Here is a 22,573-nt window from a genome sequence, read left to right as displayed (position 1 = left end):
AATTTTGGGATGATCTCAATCAGATATTAAATAAAATAACAGAAAACAATATACCAAAGAATCCAGAGATCTTTCTCCTAAGTAACATAAAAAATAAAGAATTTGGAATTGACTTGGAAGATGCACAAAAAAGATTTGTCAAGATAGCCCTAGCCGTAGCAAAAAAATGTATTATGTCAACCTGGAAATTGGAAGATAATTTGAAAATACAACAATGGTATATAGAAATGAATAAATGTATTCCATTAGAAAAAATAACATATAGTTTAAGAAATAATATTGAAATATTCGAACAAGTATGGGAGCCTTACATTAAATACAATAGCGAAAACCTACCGGGAACAAACATTACCTAAGTTGATGGAAGGAGAAGAAAAGAAAAGAATGGACTCAGTAGAATTTCTGGTGTATTTTTGTTGAATGACAACATTGTCTGACTGAATTAATGCAACCTAGATTGTATACCTAAAATGGATGAGAGGGGGGGGGGTGGCTTGGGAGGAGGGAGGGGGGGGAGAAAAAGTCACTGTAAATGTGTGGAAAAGAAAAAGTGTATATCATGGCTATTGTGATTTATGGTGTGAAAAATAAAAAATTTAAAAAAAAAAGATTCACACAGAGATTTGTGGTAGATAACTGGTTGTCAGATTGGAAGATTGGTGCGCCTCAGGGTTCAGTATTGGGTCCATTACTGTTTGTCATATACATTAATGGTCTGGTGGTAAATTGGATTAGTTAGTATGCGGATGATACTAAGATAGATGGAGCTATGGATAGTGAAGAAAGGTTTCAAAGCTTGCAGAGGGAAGAAGAGTGGGGTGAAGGATGGCAGATGGAGTTTAATGTAGAGAAGCGTAGAGGTGTTACATTTTGGTCGGAGTAATCAAAAGAAGACGTACGTGGTGAATGGTCAGGCATTGAAGGGTGCAATAGAACTGAGGGATCTAGGAATAAGGTACATAGTTCCCTGAAGGTGAAGTCACATGTGGATAGGGTGGGGAAGAAAGCTTATGGGATGTTGGCCTTTATAAATCAGAGCATTGAGTCTAGGAGCTGGGATGTTATGTTAAAATTCTACAAGGCATTGATGAGGCCAAACTTGGAGTATTGTGTATAGTTTTGGTCACTAAAGTATTGCCAGGGTTACAGGGACTAAGTTATAGGGGTTAAATAAGTTAGGTCTTTATTCTTTGGAGTGTAGAAGGTTGAGAGGGGATTTGATTGAGGTTTTTAAAATGATTAGGGGTATCAATAGAGTGGACATGGAAAGGCTTTTTCCTTTAAGGGGGGGATAGAAACAAGAGGACATGAGTTGAGAGTTGGGGGCAAGAGTTTAGAGGACACATGAAGGGGGGGCTTCTCTACTCAGAGAGTGGTGGGTGTGAGGAACAAGCTTCCAGACAATGTGGTGGAGGCAGGCGCCACATTAGCATTTAAGGAGAAGTTGGATATGTATATATGGACGGGAAAGAAATGGAGAGTTACGGGTTGATTGTAGGTCAGTGGGGTTAGGTGGGAGAAAGTGTTCAGCATCAACTAGAAGGGCCAAGTTGGCCTGTTTTCATGCTGTAATTGTTATATGGTTAAATGGTTGTAAGGCAGGATTCCTAACTGTGTGGAGGAACAGATTGCCACACCGTTGTTAGGTTAGATAAGATGTGATGTGATGGCCTTTGTTAGTCAGGTGATTGAGTTCAAGAATTGAGAGGTAAGTTTGCAGCTTTATAAAACTCTGGTGAGACCACACTTCGAATATTGTGTTCCATTCTGGTCCCCTCTGCTCCAAGGTCGAGGAACGCCATTGTCCGCCTGCCCTGCAGACTGACCTGCTTGTGCACAGGTAGGATGGTGTCCCGGTGTCCGTGGTAGATGTACACGGCGCCGCGGTGCCCGTCCTCCAGTGGGGCTCCAACAACCACATCATTAAAGGCATCATAGTTGAGGTCAGGCACTGCCACCAAGGTGTAACCAAAACGGGCATCCTGTGTTTCGGGACCAGAGTGCAGAATGTGGCTGAAGAGCAGGGCATACTGAGGAGCACATAGGGAAACACAGTCAGGGATACTTTCATATTGAACAAGGTGATTGCACAGTGTACATTGTGCTTACCGTATATACTTGTGCAACAGTTGATCCCGTGTAATAGTTCACTCCCCTCTTTTTTTAGTCCATATTGCATATTTTCCATATATTCCATTAAGAGTTGACCCCCCCACTCCATTTTTGGCCCCAACCAAACTCCCGATTCTCTGACTGCAAACCCTTGCCTCAACCGCCTGCCCATCCGAGCTCCTGATGCCCCAACTGAAAACCCTCACCCCAGCCACTCACCCACTGGAGCTCCCGATGCCCCGACTGCGAACCTTCGCACTGGCTGTCTGCCCTTCGGAGCACCCGATGCCCCAACTGAAAACCCTCACCCCAGCCACTCACCCACTGGAGCTCCCGATGCCCCGACTGCGAACCCTCGCACTGGCTGTCTGCCCATCCGAGCACCTGATGGCCCAACTGAAAACCCTCGCCCCAGCCACCCACCCACTGGAGCTCCCGATGCCCCGATCGCAAACCCTCACACCGGCCGACCACTCACCAGAGCTCCTGACATCCCTGCTACAGGCTCTTTCCTAGGTGTTGGTCGCCTGCCCATCTGTGCTTCCAATACCCTGAACGCGGACTTCCCACTCGGTCCCGGCCATTCGAGCTCCCGATGCTTTGAACAATGCAGGTACTTACCACGATCAAAAGTATGACCCGTGTAAAAGACAACTACCCAAATTTGACCCGAAAAATTGGTTCAAAAGACTCAACTATTACATGAGTTTATACGGTAAGTACAAAACCTCTACTGATGTAAAGTGGAGAGCATTCTATCTGGCTGCATTGGTGTGAGGTATGGAGGTGCCAGTGCTTAGGACAGGAAAAACTACAGAAGGCTGTTAACTCAGCCAGCACTATCATGGGCACCAGTCTTCACTTCATCAAGGACATCTACAGGAGGCTGTGTTTTAAGAAAGCAGCCTCTGTCCTCAAAGACCCTCACCACCCAGGCCATGCCTTCTTCACTCTGCTACCATTAGGAGTCTGAAGGGAGCACTCAGCAGCACACAGACAGCTTCTTCCCCTCCGCCATCAGATTCCTGAATAATCAATGAACCACAAACACGACCTCACTTTGTGTTTTTCTTTTTCTTGCACTATTTTACTTATTTTGAAATGTGGTTTACGGAAAAGTTTGCCCTGTGACGCTGCCACAAAACAACAAATTTCATGACATGTTCATGACAATAAATTCTGATTCTGACAATAACATTCATTCATTTGACTGGTGACAGTCTTCTCCTCCAGGATAAGTTAAAACTGCAGGCAAAGATTGAAGATGAGAGGGGAAATCATTTCTGGATGGGTGCGTGGAGCTGTAACTGCAGCACTGCCACTAGTTTGGACCCAGGAGAGCGGGAAGCAGGGTCACAGCGCTGCTCTGCAGGGTCCTACTGCCCAGTCCATATGCCCTTGGCTCCGTACTGGCTTTAAACAGCCTGTTAAAGGAGCCAACCCCTTTTTTTAAATCCTGCAACCAAGGGGTCAGTGCCCAAGATGGTGGCACCTGTGCTGGGCAGTGGACTATGAGGGGTTGCAGGACACCAGAAACAGAAGACAACCCATCAGGATGGTGACTATGACAGTGGACCAGTGAGGGAATCAGTGGCTGAGGGACCCACACTGGCTGCAGAGTGCTAGTGACTTACAGCCAAAGGGCTCACACTAGGCTGCGGGCTGCTAGTGACTGGCTCATGGGAATCAAGTATCAGAACCAGGATTCGAGAGGGTGTTGAGGGCAAGAAGAGGCCCGGAAGGGCCTTGGGCGCTGAAGACTTCCTGATCATGTCAGAGATTTTGGATCTGGAGCTCAGATTGCCAATGAATGGAATAGGAGTCCGTGGGGCTACGGAGGCTGCGGGCATGTTGGAGGTGGATCCATTGGCACTCAGTGACTCTGAAGGGACTCTCTTGCAGCTCAGTTGGGTAGGGAGTTCCAAGACTTAAGATGCGGCAATGATAAAGGAATGGCTGGGGTATCTCCAGGAAAGGTTGGCAATACGGAAGAAAATCTTCTACCCATGAGCCTCAGTGGTCAGTATCAATGGTGCGGGCAGGTAATGAGCTCGGATCGCGGTGCACACTGAGTTCACTGCAAACAAAATCTGCCACCCTACCACTCGATGATTACCTCTTGCACTCTGTAAACGTAAACCTTCCCTGTCTCCTTGTTGCCCTCTCCGAGGTACATGGGGGCAGCGACCAACAGCACATCCGTCACCTTGTCCCTGTCAACATCCACTGGACAAACCTCACTTCCAAAGTACGATCCAATCTGCAACAAAAGCCATCGTTCAGTTGGAAAGGCCGCAGGAGGAAGACCTGCCCATCTTTCGGATTATGTCTGGGCCTAGGCGTCATTAGAGTGGGAGCACGCAGTATCTGAGGGGACAGTGGTCAAGCTCTGGGAACAGATCCCCACAGGATCGTGTGCCTTGTAAATTTTAATTTGAAATGTAAAGTGCATGCATTAGAGGGTCAGTACTGATTTACTGCCAAATGCATTTTTTGGTTCTCTCTCTATCATGTAAGTAGTTGTGTGTCCAGTTTGTGCTTTGTCATGTTGATGTTGAAATAAATGCTTTGTTTCACCACTCTCAACTACATATCAATAACCCTGGAGAGTGCAGAGAGCACCAAGTTCCTTGGAGTGGACACTCAACATCTCCTCACTTGTCAGGAAGCCACAACAGCGACTGCACTTCCTGAGAAGACTGAGGCGGGCAAGGTCACTGGACACTGTCACGTCCACCTTCCACAGGAGCTCTATCCAGAGCATCCTGGCCGGCGGCATCACAGTGTGGGACAGTTACTGCAGAGAAATGGATCAGAGGTCAATCCACAGGACCATAAGAGCAGCAGAAGTCTCTACACCCGCCCCCCCCAACACCACCCCCCCCCCATCAACATAATGTACTGGGATTGTTGGCTGACGTGATCTATCTATGTCTTGATGGGTGCAGGATAATGAAGTGAAGATTAAAAAGAAACAAACCAGATGCTGGAGATTACAAATACAAAATACAAACATAAGAGTACAGAAAATGCAGGAAATACTCAGCAGGTCAGGCTGCATCTGGTGGGAGAGAAACTCCCCATGCTGTAGTCACTGACCTCCAGGAGTCAGGCTGGCAAGGGGAGAAGGAAGGTAAACAGGAGAGTTTCCTGCAGATGCCGGTATTGTAGTGAAATAAATTCAACTTTTTTCAAGTTTAAATTTCAATTTAGACACAGCACGGTAGCAGACCCTTTCGGTCCACAAATCTGTGCCGTCTAATTACACCCAATTGGCCTACCACTCCCATGCCTGTTGGAGGGTGGGAGGAAACTCACGCAGACACACAAATTCCTTACAGATAGCATCGTTGCAGTAAGTGCTGGCTAACCACGCTGTCCAATGTAACCATCCCACCCTAATACACAAAAGTGCTGGAGAAACTCAGGGATACTGTGAAATGCAGAAGTATGCAGTAAAAAAGTCGGAGATGCTGTAGGAGCTCAGCAGGTCTCACGGCATCCATAGGAGGTAAAGATAGAGCACCAATTTTTCAGTCCTGAGCCCTTCTTCAAGGAATCTTTACCTCCTAAGGACCCTGCGAGACAGGCTGAGTTCCTCCAGTATTTCGGTATTTTTTACTACAATCACAACATCTGCAGACTTTCGTGTTTCACTTTATGATTAAAATGCAGTCAGGTGCCTGAACAAAAAAGGGAGGAAGGAAGTTTGGCTTGTCTTCATCCCTGTTCTGACAAAAATTCTTTGACCTGAGTCATTAACTCTTGTTTCTTTTCTCACAAGCCGCTTTCAGGTGGAATAGCTGAGAGAATGCGGCTCTGGAGCTGGCTGCGGGTGTGTGCAAAGCCACATTCAGGTGGCAGAGTTGAAGGCGCTGTTCTGGCACCTGAAAAGTCCACAGCGGGGAGAGGCGCCATGGAGCAAACACCGGCTCCTGTCAACTGTGGCCGTAGTCCCGGCCGCTTTCAGGTGCCTGGGGGGAGCGCTCGGAAGCAGAGAATACACCTTCCCGAGGAGGGTTGGTTAAGTACTCCTCGGGTCAGGGTTCCCAACACCTGCATTGGGGTATTTTCGGTGGCTTTACGTTGGGGTATTCTGACCACCTGAAAGTGGCTACAGATGTGGCCTGACTTGCTGAGTATTTCCAGCATTTTCAGTTTTTATTGCTGTCTAATTAATCCTTAATGGCTCTAGAGCTCAAAGAATGTAGCAGGGGGAGGGTGGGTGGTGTAGGATAATGGGGTGTAAATTGGGTGGCACGGACTCGGGGGCCAAAATGGCCTGTTACCCTGCTGTATGTCTAAATTTAAATTTAATGCCATCGTGTAGAGAGTGGGGGGCACAAAGTTCCTTGGTGTGCATATAACAGAGGGCCTATTCTGGACCCACTACACTTTCTCATTAATCAGGAAGGTGCAGCTAGCGCCTACACTTCCTCAAGGAGTTGAGGGGGGGGTGCAAGGCTACCGGCCCCCAGCTTGACAACATTTTACAGGAGCACGATTGAGAGTGTCCTGTCTGGCTGCATCAATGTGTGGGGTGGTAGCTGCAAAACCTTTGTCCGGAATTCTATATAGAGGATCATGAAGATGGCTGATAAGATCACTGGGGTCTCCCTTTCCTCTTGATGACATTCACAGGGAACGTTGCTTAAATTGGGCTCAAAGAATTATCGAGGATCCCTTCCATCCAGAACACAGATCTTTGACCCTCAGTGATCAGGAAGGAGGTACGGGAGCATCAAAAGCAGGACTGTCAGGCTGGGGAATAGCTTCTTCCCACAGGCTGTGAGATTGATGAACTGTATCTGTAACGGAGTGAATCATCCCAAAATATTTATCTATATATTTTAAATGAGCTCTTTATATGTGAATATTATGTACAGTGTGTGTGCACTGTGGTCCGGAGAAACGCTGTTTTGTCAGGTTATAAATGTAGTGAAATGAATGGATTTAATATGCAACATTTCCAATGATCAGAAACTCAGAGCGAACTCTCTCTCTCTCTCTCTCTCTCTCTCACTCTCTCTCTCTCTCTCTCTCTCTCTCTTTCTCTAACCCCCCCCCCAACACGCACAATCTATTACATGGAGCATGTGCAGTGTGATATCTGACGTTAACAAACATTGGCTAGGGAGGATAGAATGTACCAAGGGTAATGGACCATTGTTCAATATCTCAGTGAATCTGGCCATTCACCAACAAGGAGAGACAATGAACCACTAATATTATCTCACTTATTCTTCTGTTTGCACTAATTTATTTATTTTAAAATCTAATTTATAGCAATATTTGCACCTGTGATTCTGCCACAAAACCACAAATTTTGTGACATGTTCATAACAATAAGTTCTGATTCTTTTTCTTAGTGACCTAGTCCTGTGGATATTTTTAGGAAGTAAATAACATCACAGTTGGTGCGATGCAATTACAGCACCAGTGACCAGGGTCCGAATCCCGCGTTGTCTGTAAGCAGATTGTACGTTCTCCTCATGAGTGTGTGGGTTTCCTCCGGGCACTCTGATTTCCTCCCACTCTCAAAAAAATCGTATGGGGTGTGTAAGTTAATTGGGGTATTTGAGCAGCCATTCTCACAGCACATTTGAGAGGTGCCACAGGCTGAAATCATAAATTTTTTTTTACGTAGTCGATAGAAGTACGGCTGAAATTTGACTGCTTCACAGAGAAGGGGGCCCATAAACTTTGAGCAGAGTCCTAAGGGAACAATAGCCAAAGGAAAGTTGGTCCTCCCCTCCCTTTCACTCTTAGACTTTATTGAGATGCCTGTCTGCTTTTTGCTTAAGGAAGATCCGAAACATCAGTAATATATCTCTACCTCCTGTGGTGTTCCTCCAGCCTTTACTGTGTGTTTTTAGAAAAGATTGCGACTAGCTGGTTTACCCTACTGATCAGTAGAAACTTTGCATGACCCACATGAGAAAAGAATCTCAGGGTTGTACATGATGTACATACTCTGACAACAACCTGAATTTAAATGTTCTCCTTGTGATTCCCCACCCCTCACTGCAAGTTTCCCCCTGAGGCAGGGGGTTGGAACCCCTGGTGTGGAGATGAGGGGTAAAATCTAGGCAGAGCTGAGACAAAAATATGCAGAAAATTAAAAAAAACTAATAACAAAACAATGTAATGCACAGCATCTGTATATGTGAGCTGCTTTTAGAGCTCTATTCTGTCTAAACACTTCCAGGCCTAAGACAATATTTGCATAGCACCTACACTGATTATGTACAGTCCAGTCTACTCAAGAATAGTCAGCATGGCTTTGTTAAGGAACGGTTGTGCCTCACAAGCATAATTGAGTTTTTTGAGGCAGTAACAAAAGAAATGGATGAGGGTAGGTTGGTAGATGCAGTCTATATAGATTTTAGTAACGTATTTATTAAGGTCCCCCATGAGAGACTCGTTCATAAAGACATGGGGCATGGGATCCATGGAACCTTGGCTATGTGGATAAAAATGGGCTTGCAGGTAGAAAGCAGAGAGTAGTAGAGGAAGAAAAGTATTCTGCCTGGAGGTCAGCAACTAGTGGACTGCAAGGATCTGTTCTGCCATCCCTGCTCTTTCTGATTTTTATAAATGGCCAGGATGAAGAGGCAGGATGGGTCAGTAAGTTTGCAGATGATACGAAGGTTGGAGGAGTTGTGGATGGTGCTGAAGGTTGTTGTAGGTTACAAAAGGATATAGACAGGATACAGATTTGGCCAGAAAAGCGGCAGATGGATTCAATCTGGGTAAGTGTGAGGTGATGCATTTTGGAGATCAAACCTGAAGGCTGAGTACAGGTTTAATGATCTGTTACTTTGGAGTGTGGATGAACTGAGGGACCTTGGGGTCCAAATCCATACATGCCTCAAGGTCGCAATGCAGGTTGATAGGATAGTTAAGATGATGGAATGTTGGGCTTCATTAGTCAGGGGGATTGAGTTCAAGAGTCAAGAGATCATGTTGCAACTCTACAAATTTCTGGTGAGACTGCACTTAGAGTATTGTGTTCAGTTCTGGTCACTTCGTTACAGGAAGGATGTGGAAGCTGTGGAGAGGGTGCAGAGGGGATGTTGCCTGGATTGGAAAACAAGTCTTATGAGGCAAGTTTAGCAGAGCTGGGATTTTTCTCTTTGGAGCAAAGATTCTGAGAGGTATAATTAGAGTGGACAGCCAGCACCTTTTTCCCAGGGCAGGAATAGTCAAAACCAGAGGACGTGTACAAAGTGAAGGAGGGAAGTTTAGAGGAGACATCAGGGGTAAGTTTTTTTTACACAGAGAGGTGTGGCGCCCTGGAATGCATAACCAGATGGCAGAGACTGAAACATTAGGAGCATTTAAAAGACTCTTAGGCATATGGATGGAAGAAAAATAGAAGGTTATGGGGTAGGAAGAGTTTAGTACTTCATTTAAAGAATATATGGGTCAGTATAAATTGAGGGCCAAAGGGCCTGCACTGTGCTGTAGTGTTTTATGTTCTAAACAGCTTGCTTTGTGGGCAATATACTAGTTGACAAAATATGACAAGAAATCAAATAGATGATACAGTATATAAAAAGCATGATACATGATAGGAAAATTTTCAGGTGATTTTCGTGATCACCAGCCCAAAGTCCATAAAATGTACCCAAAAGTGTTAGGAAGAAAATTCTTTGTTGTCCAGCTTTATCATCCCTAGCCTTGTTGAATTATAAACAAGAAACTGGATTGCAATTAGTCTCCCTTTCTCCCAGGCGACACTTTAAAATTTACATTCTTACCCTTACCTGTTCTCCGATCAGGGACTGGTGGATGGTCACATTCCCTCCTCGGTCCATGTTGAAGAGAATAACCTTGCCTTTATGTTTGAATCTGGGAGCCCCGGCGACGTAAACATGCTGGCCGCTCCTGCGTTTCACAGATGACACCGTGTAGCCTATCGCAGACAGAGGACAAGTCAGTAAAAACACACAGAAATGCTGGAGGTACTTAACCAGTCTCGCAGCGTCCACAGGAGGGAAAGGGATATTACCGACATTTCGGGCCTGAGCCCTTCTTCAAGGTATAAGCCAGTATGATGTACAAAACTCATTCAATTCTGCTCACATACCGAGGTAGGCGGCGTGGTTCTTCAAAGCTTGGGGAAACTCCTGGCTCAAGGCTTCTCTTGATGTAATAACGTGACCCTGAGCACTTTCCTTCACCACGGCTCCATTCCAATCGTATGCACCGACTGCGCCAAGCAGCACTCCATTCTAGGATACATAGACCACAAGACCATAAGACATAAGACCATTCAGCCCATCGAGTCTGCACCACCATTTAAACATGAGCTGAACCATTTCCACACTCAGCCTCACTGCCCGGCTTTCTCCCCATAACCTTTGATGCCCAGGTGAATCAAGACCCTTTCATTCTCTGCCTTAAATACGTCCAATGACCCTGCCTCCACAACTGCCCGTGGCAACAAATTCCATAGATTCAACTCCCTCTGGCTGAAGAAATTCCTCCACATCTCTGTTCTAAGTGGATGCCCTTCAATCCTGAAGTTGTGCGCTCTTGTCCAAGACTCTCCCACCGTGGAAAACAACCTCTCTACATCTACTCTGTCCTTGCCTTTCAACATTTGAAATGCTTCAATGAGAACCATCCTCATTCTCCTAAATTCCAACAAGTACAAGTACAAGCGATTTACCACCCTTTTTGTGATCAAGCAGGCCAACAGGAGTTGGGGGAGAGGGGCGCAGAGAGCAAGGAAATATTAAGAAACTTTAAAAGGAGGGTGAGTCTTGACTAGAAGTTACAGTGTTTTCCTTCAGCACTCTGCAAGTGATCTTTCCCCACCCTGACTCCGCCCCCCCCCCCACCCCACCCAGCCCAGGGATGAAACACAGTATCAACCTGTGTTAAACAGAACTATCTGCAGACACTGGGTGCTGGAGAAACCCACCAGGTTACTCATCTGTTGAGAGTAAAGAACATTAGGAGTGCAGTAGAATAGGGAGATCCGGGAATACAGATACATAATTTCCTAAAAATGGCGTCACAGGTAGATAGGGCTAGGAAAGTTGGGATGTTATGGTGAAGTTATATAAGACATTAGTGAGGCCACATTTGGAGTATTGTCTGCAGATTTGGTCATCGAACTAGAAGAAAGATATCAATAAAATTGAAAGAGTGCAGAGAAGATTTACTGGGATGTTGCCGGGACTTCAGGAACTGAGTTACAGAGAAAGATTAAACAGATTAGTACTTTATCCCCTGGAACGTCGAAGAAAGAGAGGAGATTTGATAGGGGTATTTAAAATTATGAGGGTATAGTAAATGCAAGTCGGTTTTTTCCACTGAGGGTAGGTGAGAATCAAACCAGAGGACATGGGTTAAGGGTGAAAGGGGAAAATCTTAAAGGAGACATTAAGGGAGCTTCTTCCAACAGAGTGGTGGGAGTGTAGAATGTGCTGCCAACCAAAGTGGTGAATGAGGGCTTGATTTTGACATTTAAGAATTTGAACATTGATGGGAGGGATGTAAGGGCTAAGGACTCAGTGCAGGTCATTGCAGAATAATATTTCAGCACAACTAGAAGGGCTGAAGGGCCAGTTTCTTTTTTTCTTTTTTTTTGTTATTTCTCCTGGGAGGAGGCGAGCAGCGGCTCCGAGGATGAGCACGGTACCGGCAGCATTTCGGTAGCCTCGAACGGACTTGTGAGCGACATCGCCCAGTCATTTAATTTTAATAAGATTCGTGTGTTTTAACTGCTTGTTACAGGTGGAGGAATGCGTGTGGGTTCCCAGTATCAGGCGCTGGTCCCTGATTACCAAGGGCCTTTTTCTGTGCTATAATGTTTTATGGTTGTATGGCAACCAACTTGTCAACACCATTCTCCCCAAAGGTGACCAGACAGGTAGAGAGGGTGGTAGAAAAGGAACTTGCTTCCATTGGTCAGGGTGTTGAATGGAAGCATTGGGAAGTCACGTTGCAGCTACACAAAACATGTTCTCCAATCCAGCCAACATCCTGGTAAATCTCCTCTGCACCCTCTGCAAAGCTTCCACATCCTTCCTGTGATGAACTGAACACCATATTCAAAGTGTTGCCTCACCAGAGTTTTATAGAGCTACAACATTATCTCAGGGCTCTTGAATTCAATCCCTCCAGTAATGAAGGCCAGCATCCCATAAAAGGTTCACCTCTGAAGCCCATTGCTCTGCCAAAACCAGACATGCATTTCTCTCTTGATGTTAGATAGATAATTTATTCAATCCCGGTACATGGAAGGTTTGGGGCTGGAGCAGAAAATTAACTAGGTTTCCTCTTCAGTGTCTCTTTCCAATTGTGTGGGCATCAGGTGAGGCTGTTTAGATTCACATCACCCAGGACATTGATATGGAACACTGCCATCAGAGAACAACAGCAAAATCAAGGATCCACACCACTCTGTTCTCACTGCTGCCATCAGGAAAGAGGTCTCTGTGCCACAAGCCTCGCACCACCAGGTTCAGGAACAGCTGCCACCCCTCCACCATCAGACTCCTCAACAACAAACTCAATCAGGGACTCATTTAAGGGCTTTTACCTTGTACATTATTTATTACTGAATAATTACTTTTCTGCATTTGCCCAGTTTATTTACATTCTTTGTTTGCATTTACCCCTTTTCTGTACATTTCTTTATCTTGAATACAGTTTACATTATTGATAAATAGAAATTCTGCCTGGAAAAAGAATCTCAGGGTTGTATGTGATGTCATTGTGATAGTACAGATTCTATCACCAAAGTGTATATGTACAGATGGTAGTGTAGGATAACTGTGATTGGCTGAGAGCGTAGCCACACCTACTGGCAGGTCTACAAGGATTGCTCCTAGCCAGACCAGGTCATTCTGGACTGGTCGACCTACTTGTGATATGCTCCAGTCTTTTAGTTAATAAAAGCCTTGGTTTGGATCAACAAGTCTTTGGTTCTTTCGATGCACTCTACAGTCATGTATGCACTCTGATAATAAATTGAACTTGAAGTAATTAGCACTCTGTTTAGGTTTGGACTTGGAGTACACGTTCTCCAATCCAGGCAACATCCTGGTAAATCTCCTCAGCACCCTCTCCAAAGCTTCTACATCCTTCCTGTAATGGTGTGACCAGAACTGAACACAATATTGTTAAGTGGAGGAGTTTGGATAATTTGGAACTGTCTATGGCCCTGCCCATGTGCAATGACATGGAGATTCTAATTCGAAAGGGGAATACGCATAAATTCATCTATATGATGTATCTCCTGTTCTAAAGTAAGAGTCTGAAGCTGGGCTTACACACATCGAGGGAAAGGTGGGAGTCAGACTTGGGCACTGGTCAGATCAGTGTCTGGACAGCATGACAGCTGGTATTAATGCCAGGTACAGGTTGGTGAAATATGAATTCTTGCATCAATTGTACCTCACACACAAAAACTACATAAATCTAAACCAGAAATCTCAGAAATGTGCTTAAGGTATGGTGTGGAAATTGGAACCTGAATCCATTCAACCTGCCTGTGTGAGAACCTTCTGGGGAACATCATGGACGTGAGTTTTAAACTGTCCAAATACCAAATTCAGTTTGTGAAGGTCGCCATGTCAGTTGCCAGGAAATGTATAGCGGTCACATGTAAGTCCAACTCCCAACTAAACATTACACAATGGAATATGGAGATACAGAGTTGTATTCCCCTGGAGAAAATCACGTACAATTTAAGGAGGAAATATGGCACATTTGTTAGGGCTTGACAACCCTATCTGCAGCACATTGGTACGCAGATATAATTCTATCCTTTCTGAATAGAGGAAATGAAACAATTTGTGCCAGTAGTGGAATTATTGAGATGAATGAAATGGTGCAGATGACGGGCTCTTGGATTTTGTTTCTTTTTTTAATTTCAGGTTACTTTGGGTTTTTCTTAGGTTCCCTTAAGGGTTTGAGACTTCACCGATATTTGGTTCTTTGCATTTGTTTAATTTAGATAGCCCTTTCTTTTTCGTACTAGGGTATAGGAGGGAGGGGAGAGGGGTGGGAGAAAATATAGACTCTGCATGTTATATCCCATTGTTGAGAGAGATTGTGTTGTTTGTTTGGATTTGTATGAGTCTTTGAAAATCAAAAATAAAATATTTTTTTATAAAGCGGAGGAGTTTGGAAATGAGCGGTCACCAGCACCAGTGGTCAATGGTGTACGAGGTGAACCTATGGATGAACTGATCTTAAATACCTGCTCTCCTTTACCTACAGGCTGAGACTCGGGAACTCAGTACTAAACGATGAAACGTCAGCCCTCCATATTCTCCCCACCTGAGGCGAAGACCACCAGAAATATAAGGCTCCCAGAAAATTGATTTTAAAATGGGATTTGTACTCAGCATAGTTTACAAGAAATTGTTGAGTTTTTCACATGGATGGGTCCCAATGTGACAATTCCAGGAAGATATCAAGCTGTGAAGTCTTCTGATTCAGTGGAAGAATGAATTTAAATAGTATTGTTAGTTTTAAAGAATCTCGTGCTTCTTTTGGAAGTTGCAGGTGTAAAGAATGTCGGGATGATGCCGGCGGGGGAAGTGATGCCTGGAATTCAAGGGAGGCAGGTCAATAAACACACACACACACACACACACACACACACACACACACACACTCACTCACACATACTTCTACACACATGCACATACACCTACAAATGCATCCCCACACATTCACACACAAACACATACCATTGCACAGACACACACACTCACACACATACATATACACAGACACACACTCACACACATATACAGCTACACATGCACACACCCCTACAAATGTATGCACACATACCCCTACAAATGCATCCACACACACTCACACAAACACACACCATTGCACACAGACACACACTCACACACACATACATATACACAGACAGACAGACACACACACACATCATCGCACACAGACACACATGCTCACACACACATTCATATACAAAAACAGACACACACACACATATATACACTCACACACACACTCTCTCTCACACACACTCTCTCTTTCACACTCTCTCTCACACTCTCTCTCTGTCAGCCCCACCTACATGGAGTAGCAATGACACTCTCCACTGTTTTATTTAAAATTTAAATTTAAACATATAGGCCTGGTTTCAGGCCCTTCCAGCCCACAAGCCCATGCCATCCAATTACTCCCAATTGATTTATAACTCCCAGTATATTTTGAAGGACGAGAGGAAACCGAAGCATCCAGAGGAAACCCACCCAGACATGGTGAATATGCAAACTCCTTTTAGACAGCGCAGTATTTGAACCCCAGTCATTGGCACTGTAACAGCGTTTCATTAAACTCTATGTTAACAGAACCGCCCCATCATGGACCCTCAGTCCCAGAATGGCTAACCCCCAGCATCCATGGCCCCTATCCCAGCACCTGACCTCTCACCCCAGCACCCAACCTCTCACCCTCATTACTGACTCTGCCACCCCAAGCACCGACACCCCCAGTACCAACTCTCAACCCCCAGCACCCAACTACCCGCCCTCAGCATCAGTTTAGCCCCTCCTTCTAGTCTCACGCCCAACCCCTGCCTGGCCCCACCTCCAGTGCCTGGAATGGAGGGTTGGAGTTATCAAGAGATTGAGAGGTTTATTCTCCCTCAAACACAGAAGGGGTGACCTTATAGAGATTTATAAAATTATGAGGGCCATAGACAGGTCAGATAATGTCTTTTTACCCTCAGAGCAGGGGGTGATCTAGAATCAAAGAGCACAGTTCTAACATGAAAGGGGAGAGGTGGAAAGGAAATCTGAGGAGTGAGGGTGGGGAATATTCGGAACGAGCTGCCAGAAGAGGTGATGAATGCAGAGACATTTGTCATTTAAAAGGTATTTGGATGGGTACTTGGATAGGAAGGGAGGAATATGGTCCTGTATTGGGGATGCATTTTGGAAGGTCAAACCAAAGGGCTGAGTACAGGGTTAAGGTTCGGGTACTTAACAGTGTGGAGGAACCAAGGGATTTTGGGGTCCAAGGTCGCCGTGCAGGTTGATAGGACCATTAAGAAGGCCGATGGTTCGCTGGGCTTCATTAGTCAGGGGATTGAGTTCAGGAGTCGAGAGGTCTTGTTGCAATTCTACAAATCTCTGGTGAGCCCACACTTCGAGTATTGGGTTTAGTTCTGATCACCTCATTATAGGAAGGATGTGGAAGCTGTGGACAGAATGCAGAGGAGATTAATCAGGATGTGTCCTAGATTGGAAAATGTCTTATGAGGCAAAGTTAGCAGAGCTGGGACTTTTCTCTTTGGAGCGAAGAAGGATGAGAGGAGACTTAATAGAGGTCTACAAGTTTCTGAGAGACATAGATAGGGTGGACAGGCAGCATCTGTTTCCCAGGGCAGGAATAGCAAACACCAGAGGACACATGTACAGAGTGAAGGGAGGGAAGTTTAGGGGAGGCGTCAGGGGAAAGTTTTTTTTACACACAGGGAGTTGTGGGGGCCTGGATTGCCAGGGGTGGTGGTGGAGGCTGGAACAATAGGAGACATTTAAAAGACTCTTAAACAGACACATGGATGAAAGAAAAATAGAAGGTTATGGGGTAGGAAGAGTTTAATTTTTTTTTAGTCAGAATGTATAGGTCAGCACATCAGGGGCTGAAGGGCCTGTATGCTGTCATAATGTCTCTGTTTCTATGTCCTAATGTGGGTGAATGGGATCAGCATTAGTCAGCAGGGAAGAAGGTGGCCTGTTTTCAATGGCTATTGCTGTGTATTTCTCCACTGGGCTGACTCGTCCGAGGGCCTGGTCTTTCATATCACGCCTGAGCAGGTGGTGAAAGCTTCACAGCAACCAGCAGCGTTCCAGTGGGGCTGGCATTTCCAGGCTCTCACCTTACCTCCAGAACGTGTGCTGAGAATCCTGCCTGGGACATTTCCAGTTCAAAAGAGCTTTCGTTGTGCTGAATGGTTCCTGCCAAGAGACAGAGAAGAGTTATTCCAACACACGGATTGTAGCAGGGAGAAGCTGGGGCATGCTGAGGCAGCACCACTGGTTAATGAGGGGAAAGGGGAAGGTCTGACTGTAACCCATTTTCATGTTCCCCTTTCCCAAAATAACCATCATCCCTCCTGCTTATCAAGAACCTATATACAGCTGTATTTAAAACATTCAGTTAGAGATAGAGAGGGAAAGGAGAGTGAAGAGAATGAGAGAAATGGTAGAAAGACAGAGAGAGGAAGAAAGGGAGAGGATGGGGGGAGAGAGAGAGAGAGAGAGAAAGTGAGGGAGAGAGTGGGAGAGAAAGGGGAGAGAGGGAGAGATAAGGAAAGGAGGGAGAGAGGGAGGGAGGGGAAAGGAAGGGGGGGAGAGAGATAGAGAGAGGAGATACAAAGACCCAAATACCTCCATGATCAACCCTTCATTCCTGTTGATGACCCTGACAAGACCCTTCAGGATCTTGTACACTTCAATGGTCCCGTCCAGTTCTCCCACCTCCAGAGAATCCAAGTTCAGCCTGTCCAATTTAGCCACCCACTCCAGGTACCAATCTAGTAAACTTTCTCTGAGCCACTTTCTATCCTCCTTGAAAAAGATTTAGTCCATGAACATCACGAGGTGATCCATGTCCAATCCGAACATGTTCTGGTCATTCTGCAAGCTCTGAACTTTACCAGGTTACAGGGAACAACAGCTGTGTGAACAGCAAGGCCACTGAGTGATGTTGTGAGGGAGGACAATCTCACGTAGCACATCCTCCCCAACCTCACTGTCCCATGTCCCTCATACAAAAGTTCCTTTTATTGTCATGTAATAATACAAAACATGTAAGTTAAACAATATATATCAACTTCTGCCTGGTATAAGGCAAAGAATCACTATGAGCATTGCCTGGCATCCCTAACAATAGGACAGAGAGAAGCAAAGGAGAGTCCCTTCAGTGTCCCGGATTCGCCTGCATCGCGCCCGCAGCCTCTGCGGCTGCACAGACTCCAGTTCATACCATCGGCAACCCGAGCTCCAGATTCAAACCTCTGAAATGATCAGGAAGCCTTCAGCATCCAAGGCCCCTTCTGGAGCCCTTCTTGCCCTCAGTACCCTCTCAAATCTTGGTTTCGGTACCTGGTTCTTACGAGCCAGTCTCCAGTAGCCCACAGCTTAGTGTGGGTCTCTTTGTCAGCAAATTGACAACAGCCTCCAATCTTCAGCTGTTGAGCCCCTCACTGGTCTGCTGAAGTTGTCATGGCGCTGTGGGGTCGTCTCTGCTTCTCCTTCTCAACGGGTACCCTGGAATCCTGCACTGGTCTTCTGCTCCCCTCATGGTATGGTGCCCAGCACAGGCACTGCCATCTTGGACACCGACCTCCGTGGTTACAGGCTAACTAAGGTGAATCCTGCTCCTTCACTAATACCATCATGCACCTTGCACCACTGGCTACCTCTCTATTGATGTTTACCCAGCCACCTCACGCAATAGGCCCAGTCCAACAGCATCTGGTTCCTTTCCAGCTTTGTCACACAGTTACTCTCCCTAATGTCTACACCACTGATGTTAATCCAGCTCTCAAGCCATTGCTCACTCGCCCTCTCCCTCCTGTGTTACATCACCCAAGAAGAGTCAAAGGACCCATACAGACTGCGGGCTGCTGGAGACTGGCTCAAGGGAACCAGGTATCGGAAACGAGATTCTTGTCTGGAGTTGTTGGAGAGAGTGGCATAACTCTAAGAGCATCTGATTTGCATGTATTAGCTTTTATGGCTAGGCAGGAGGTGTTGCTCAGATGGAAGGACATTGGCCCACCTACTCATACCCAGTGGCTACGTGACGTTATGCCATGTTTAAATTTAGAGAAGATTAGATGCTCGATAGCCGATATGAATTTAAATTTTCAAACACTGTGGGGACCTTCTTGAATTATTTTCAGCATCTCTGATTTGATATGAATGTAGAAGTGTTGACTAATAAGGTAATTTATCATTTTGATAAGGGATTCTTTTTCTTCTCTTTGCCAAATAGCTTTGTTTTTGGTAGAGGGTTTAGATCTTTTTATAACAAAATATTGTAGCGGCTGTGTAGCGGGCCGAGTGGGTGTATCACAAACCGTCATTGACGTGGCTCTTTGGCAGGCACGTGGAGCCATAGGTCGGACCGCTGGATACTCACCTGGTTAATGGACCGCAAGCGCACGGTGCTGCGTGCCGAGTAATGGCACATTGGTTTGCTGTGCCTCCTGCTAGATGGTGCGGGCCCCCCTCTGAGTTTAATTTAAACGTGCCAGCCCCACGGATTGGCAACAAACACATAGTGATGTCACCACCCCAACCCGTGAAGGCTGGGACGGGAGGGGTATAAAAGAAACATGTAAAGCCCAAATAAACAGTCTTATGTTGACTAGCCCGAGGTATGTATATTGTTTTAGTAGCTCTACTGAAGTAGTCGCTACAATTGGTGGCCCCCGACTGCAAGATTCAGCCAAAGCTTGAATCTCCAGTTATCATGGACACAAGGAGAGCAGCAGTTAATGCCACCACGGCTGCAGTTAATGCGGTGGGACTTCACTTGCCGCCTTTCTGGACCCAACAACCTTGGGTATGGCTTAATCAGGCTGAAACCTAGTTTCATTTTCATGGCATAACGGCAGAGGACACAAAATTCTGGCACGTTGTAGGTGGTTGGTACGGCAGCTAAAGTGAGTGAATTTATTGCCAATCACCCCCCCGACGGACAACCAGTACACCAAGTTCCACCAGTTTCTCCTGGACACACTGGAATTGACCAGACACGAGCATGGCATGCAGCTTTTGAATATGGAGGGACTGGGTGATAGGAATCCATCCAACCTAATGAATGAGGTGCTCAGGTTAGCAGATGGTCATTCTTGTTGCTTGTTTTTTGAGACTCTATTCCTGTCGAAACTCCCGGGTAATGTCTCCATACCAATCACTAACATGGATTTCCGCCGTCCCCATGACATGGCCCAGGAGGCTGACAGACTATACCGTACACCAATGCAAGAGTCTGCTCACATACAAGCTGTATTCTCAGCAGATACATCTCCCATGCCCTATAAACCTCCTGTGTCCGCAGTTCAAACAAAAAAGGAGGAACGTACTGACAGGCGATGAGAATGGTGTTTTTACCATCGCCGTTGGGGGGATAAATGCCCGTAGATGTTGCATCCCACCAAGTAGCTACCACAACAAAAAGGTGGGAAACAACAAAGCCGGCTGCCAGTAGTGGCCTTGGCAGCTAACACAAGTACTGGCCTCCTGTATCTTCAAGATGACACTGGTAAACGCATGTTTCTCGTAGACATGGGTGCTGAGGTCAGTTTGCTCCCGCCAACGTATTTTGAGAAGACGCATAAGCAACAATACCTGGCTCTTAAAGCAGCAAATAGTCTGTCAGCTTTGGCACATGATGGGTCACGATTGGGATAGGAGGGGCAACATTCCATTGGAATTGCATTTTGGCTTCCGTCGCACAGCCCATTTTGGGAGCAGATTTTTTAAGGTCCCATGACTTGCTAGTAGACATGAAGTGGAGGAAATTGGTTCATGCCACCACTTTTCAAATGTACCCACTGGTGTGCAGCAACGGGAGAGTTTCCCAGCTCGGGGTGCATACCCTGCACAAAGATGCCTATGCTGCCCTGCTCAACGTATTTCCCAGTATTCTCTCTCCTAATACCTCCAAACAGTCCATGGTGTGTTCCATTACATAGGTACTTCAGGCCTGCCGATTTACGCCAGGGCTCGTCGTCTTCCACCTGATAAGCTGCAGCAGGCAAAGGCAGAATTTACTGCAATGGAAGAATTGGGTATCATTCGGTGTTCCAACAGTCCTTGGGCATCGCCATTACACATGGTACCCAAGACCACCAGTGGATGAAGACCCTGCAGCGATTATCATAGGCTCAATAATATAACTATACCTGACACATATACAAGATTTTGCTGCCCATCTGCACAATTGCAGTGTTTTCCCCAAAGATGATCTTGTCAAGGGATACCATCAAATCCCAGTCCATAAGGATGACATTCCTAAAATGGCAATTGTTACTCCTTTCGGGCTTTTTGAATTCCTTAGGATGCCATTTGGGTTGAAGAATGCCACTCAGGGGAGTCATGTGATGGAGTAGTGGTCGTTTGGGTAAAACCAGCCCTCTCCAGAAAAAAAGGAAAATAGTTAGGAAAAGACAAAGCTCAACAAAATAAAATATAATAAATAGAAGATAAAGTTACAGAGAAGAGAAAGAAGATGGCTTCCAAGAAGGAGAAAGTGAAAACAGCTGAAAAAAAAGAAAAGTCACCGGAGAGGAAAGAAGGTCTTACCTGCACAAAGGAACAGGGAGCTGTGGTGGTGAGGACCACCCGACCAGTGGACTTCAAAAACGGCTCTGGGAGCCAAACAAAAAAAGGAAGAAGAAGACCAAGATCTTCACAGAGAGATAGAAGGTAAAACTGATGGACAAAGAGAAATAAAAGGTAAAACTGATGAACAAAATATAGATAAAGTCTTTTTTGAAGAACAAATGAGATCACTAAAAGAATGGTTACCATTAGAGTTTAATGCAATTAAAAGAAAAATGAAAAGAACAGAAGATAAAATGCAAAGGTTAGAACTGGTTATGGCAGAAATAGGGAAAAGAGTAGAAAATGTGGAAGAGCGGGAAACGGCTGTAGAAATGGAAGTGAATGACTTGAAAGAAAAATTGGAAGAAGGTAACAAAAAAATGAAAGAGCCACAAGAGTTGTTATCTCAGAAAATTGATATGTTGGAAAATTATAGTAGGCGAAACAACATAAAAATAGTGGGCCTGAAGGAGGATAAAGAAGGCATAGACATGAAGGAATTTCTAAAAGGATGGATCCCAAAGGTCCTAGGAATGAAAGAAATACAGGAAGAAATGGAAATAGAAAGGGCTCACAGAGCATTAGCTCCGAAACCACAGGCATATCAAAAACCAAGATCCGTCTTAGTAAAATTTTTGAGATATACGACAAGAGAAAATATACTGGAACGGGCATGGAATAAAGTTAAAGAAGATAATAAACCACTGGAATACAAGAGTCAAAAAATATTTTTTTACCCAGACATAAGTTTTGAACTCTTAAAGAGGAGGAAGGAGTTTAATACAGCAAAAATGACTTTATGGGGAAAAGGTTACAAATTCATGTTAAGACATTAAAATATTTATACCCAGGAGCAAAACGGACTGTTCTCAGATCCAGAGTAAGCGCTAGAATTTGAAGAACATTTGCAGGACAGGAGAAGAGATGAAGAGATGTAACAAGAATGAAGAACGGCGATAAAATATATATGAAGATGCAAAAACAATGCATATGTAAAAAGGAAAAAGAGAAGGGAAGGAAGGAAGTAAGGGTGGAAAAAAAAGAGAGAGAGTGCTTTGTTATATGTGTTAAAACAAAGGTGTTTTCTGGGGAGGGCTGGGGGGTGGCAA

General features: G+C 45.2%; 1 protein-coding gene across 1 annotated transcript in view; it reads right to left on the bottom strand.

Annotated features, from left to right (window-relative positions):
• itga10 (integrin, alpha 10) overlaps window positions 1-22,573 on the bottom strand; it is a 172,929-nt gene that overhangs the window by 57,995 nt on the left and 92,361 nt on the right. Inside the window, exons 10-14 of the mRNA XM_069940600.1 lie at window positions 17,008-17,081; window positions 10,205-10,349; window positions 9,882-10,030; window positions 4,229-4,372; window positions 1,827-2,030 (exon numbers count right to left, since the gene is read on the bottom strand). Of these exons, the coding sequence (XP_069796701.1) occupies window positions 1,827-2,030; window positions 4,229-4,372; window positions 9,882-10,030; window positions 10,205-10,349; window positions 17,008-17,081 (716 nt within the window). The remainder of the gene's footprint in view (window positions 1-1,826; window positions 2,031-4,228; window positions 4,373-9,881; window positions 10,031-10,204; window positions 10,350-17,007; window positions 17,082-22,573) is intronic.

Source organism: Narcine bancroftii, chromosome 5 (assembly GCF_036971445.1).
Source record: "Narcine bancroftii isolate sNarBan1 chromosome 5, sNarBan1.hap1, whole genome shotgun sequence".
Lineage (NCBI taxonomy): Eukaryota > Metazoa > Chordata > Chondrichthyes > Torpediniformes > Narcinidae > Narcine > Narcine bancroftii.
This window is presented reverse-complemented; position numbering and strand designations above follow the sequence as displayed.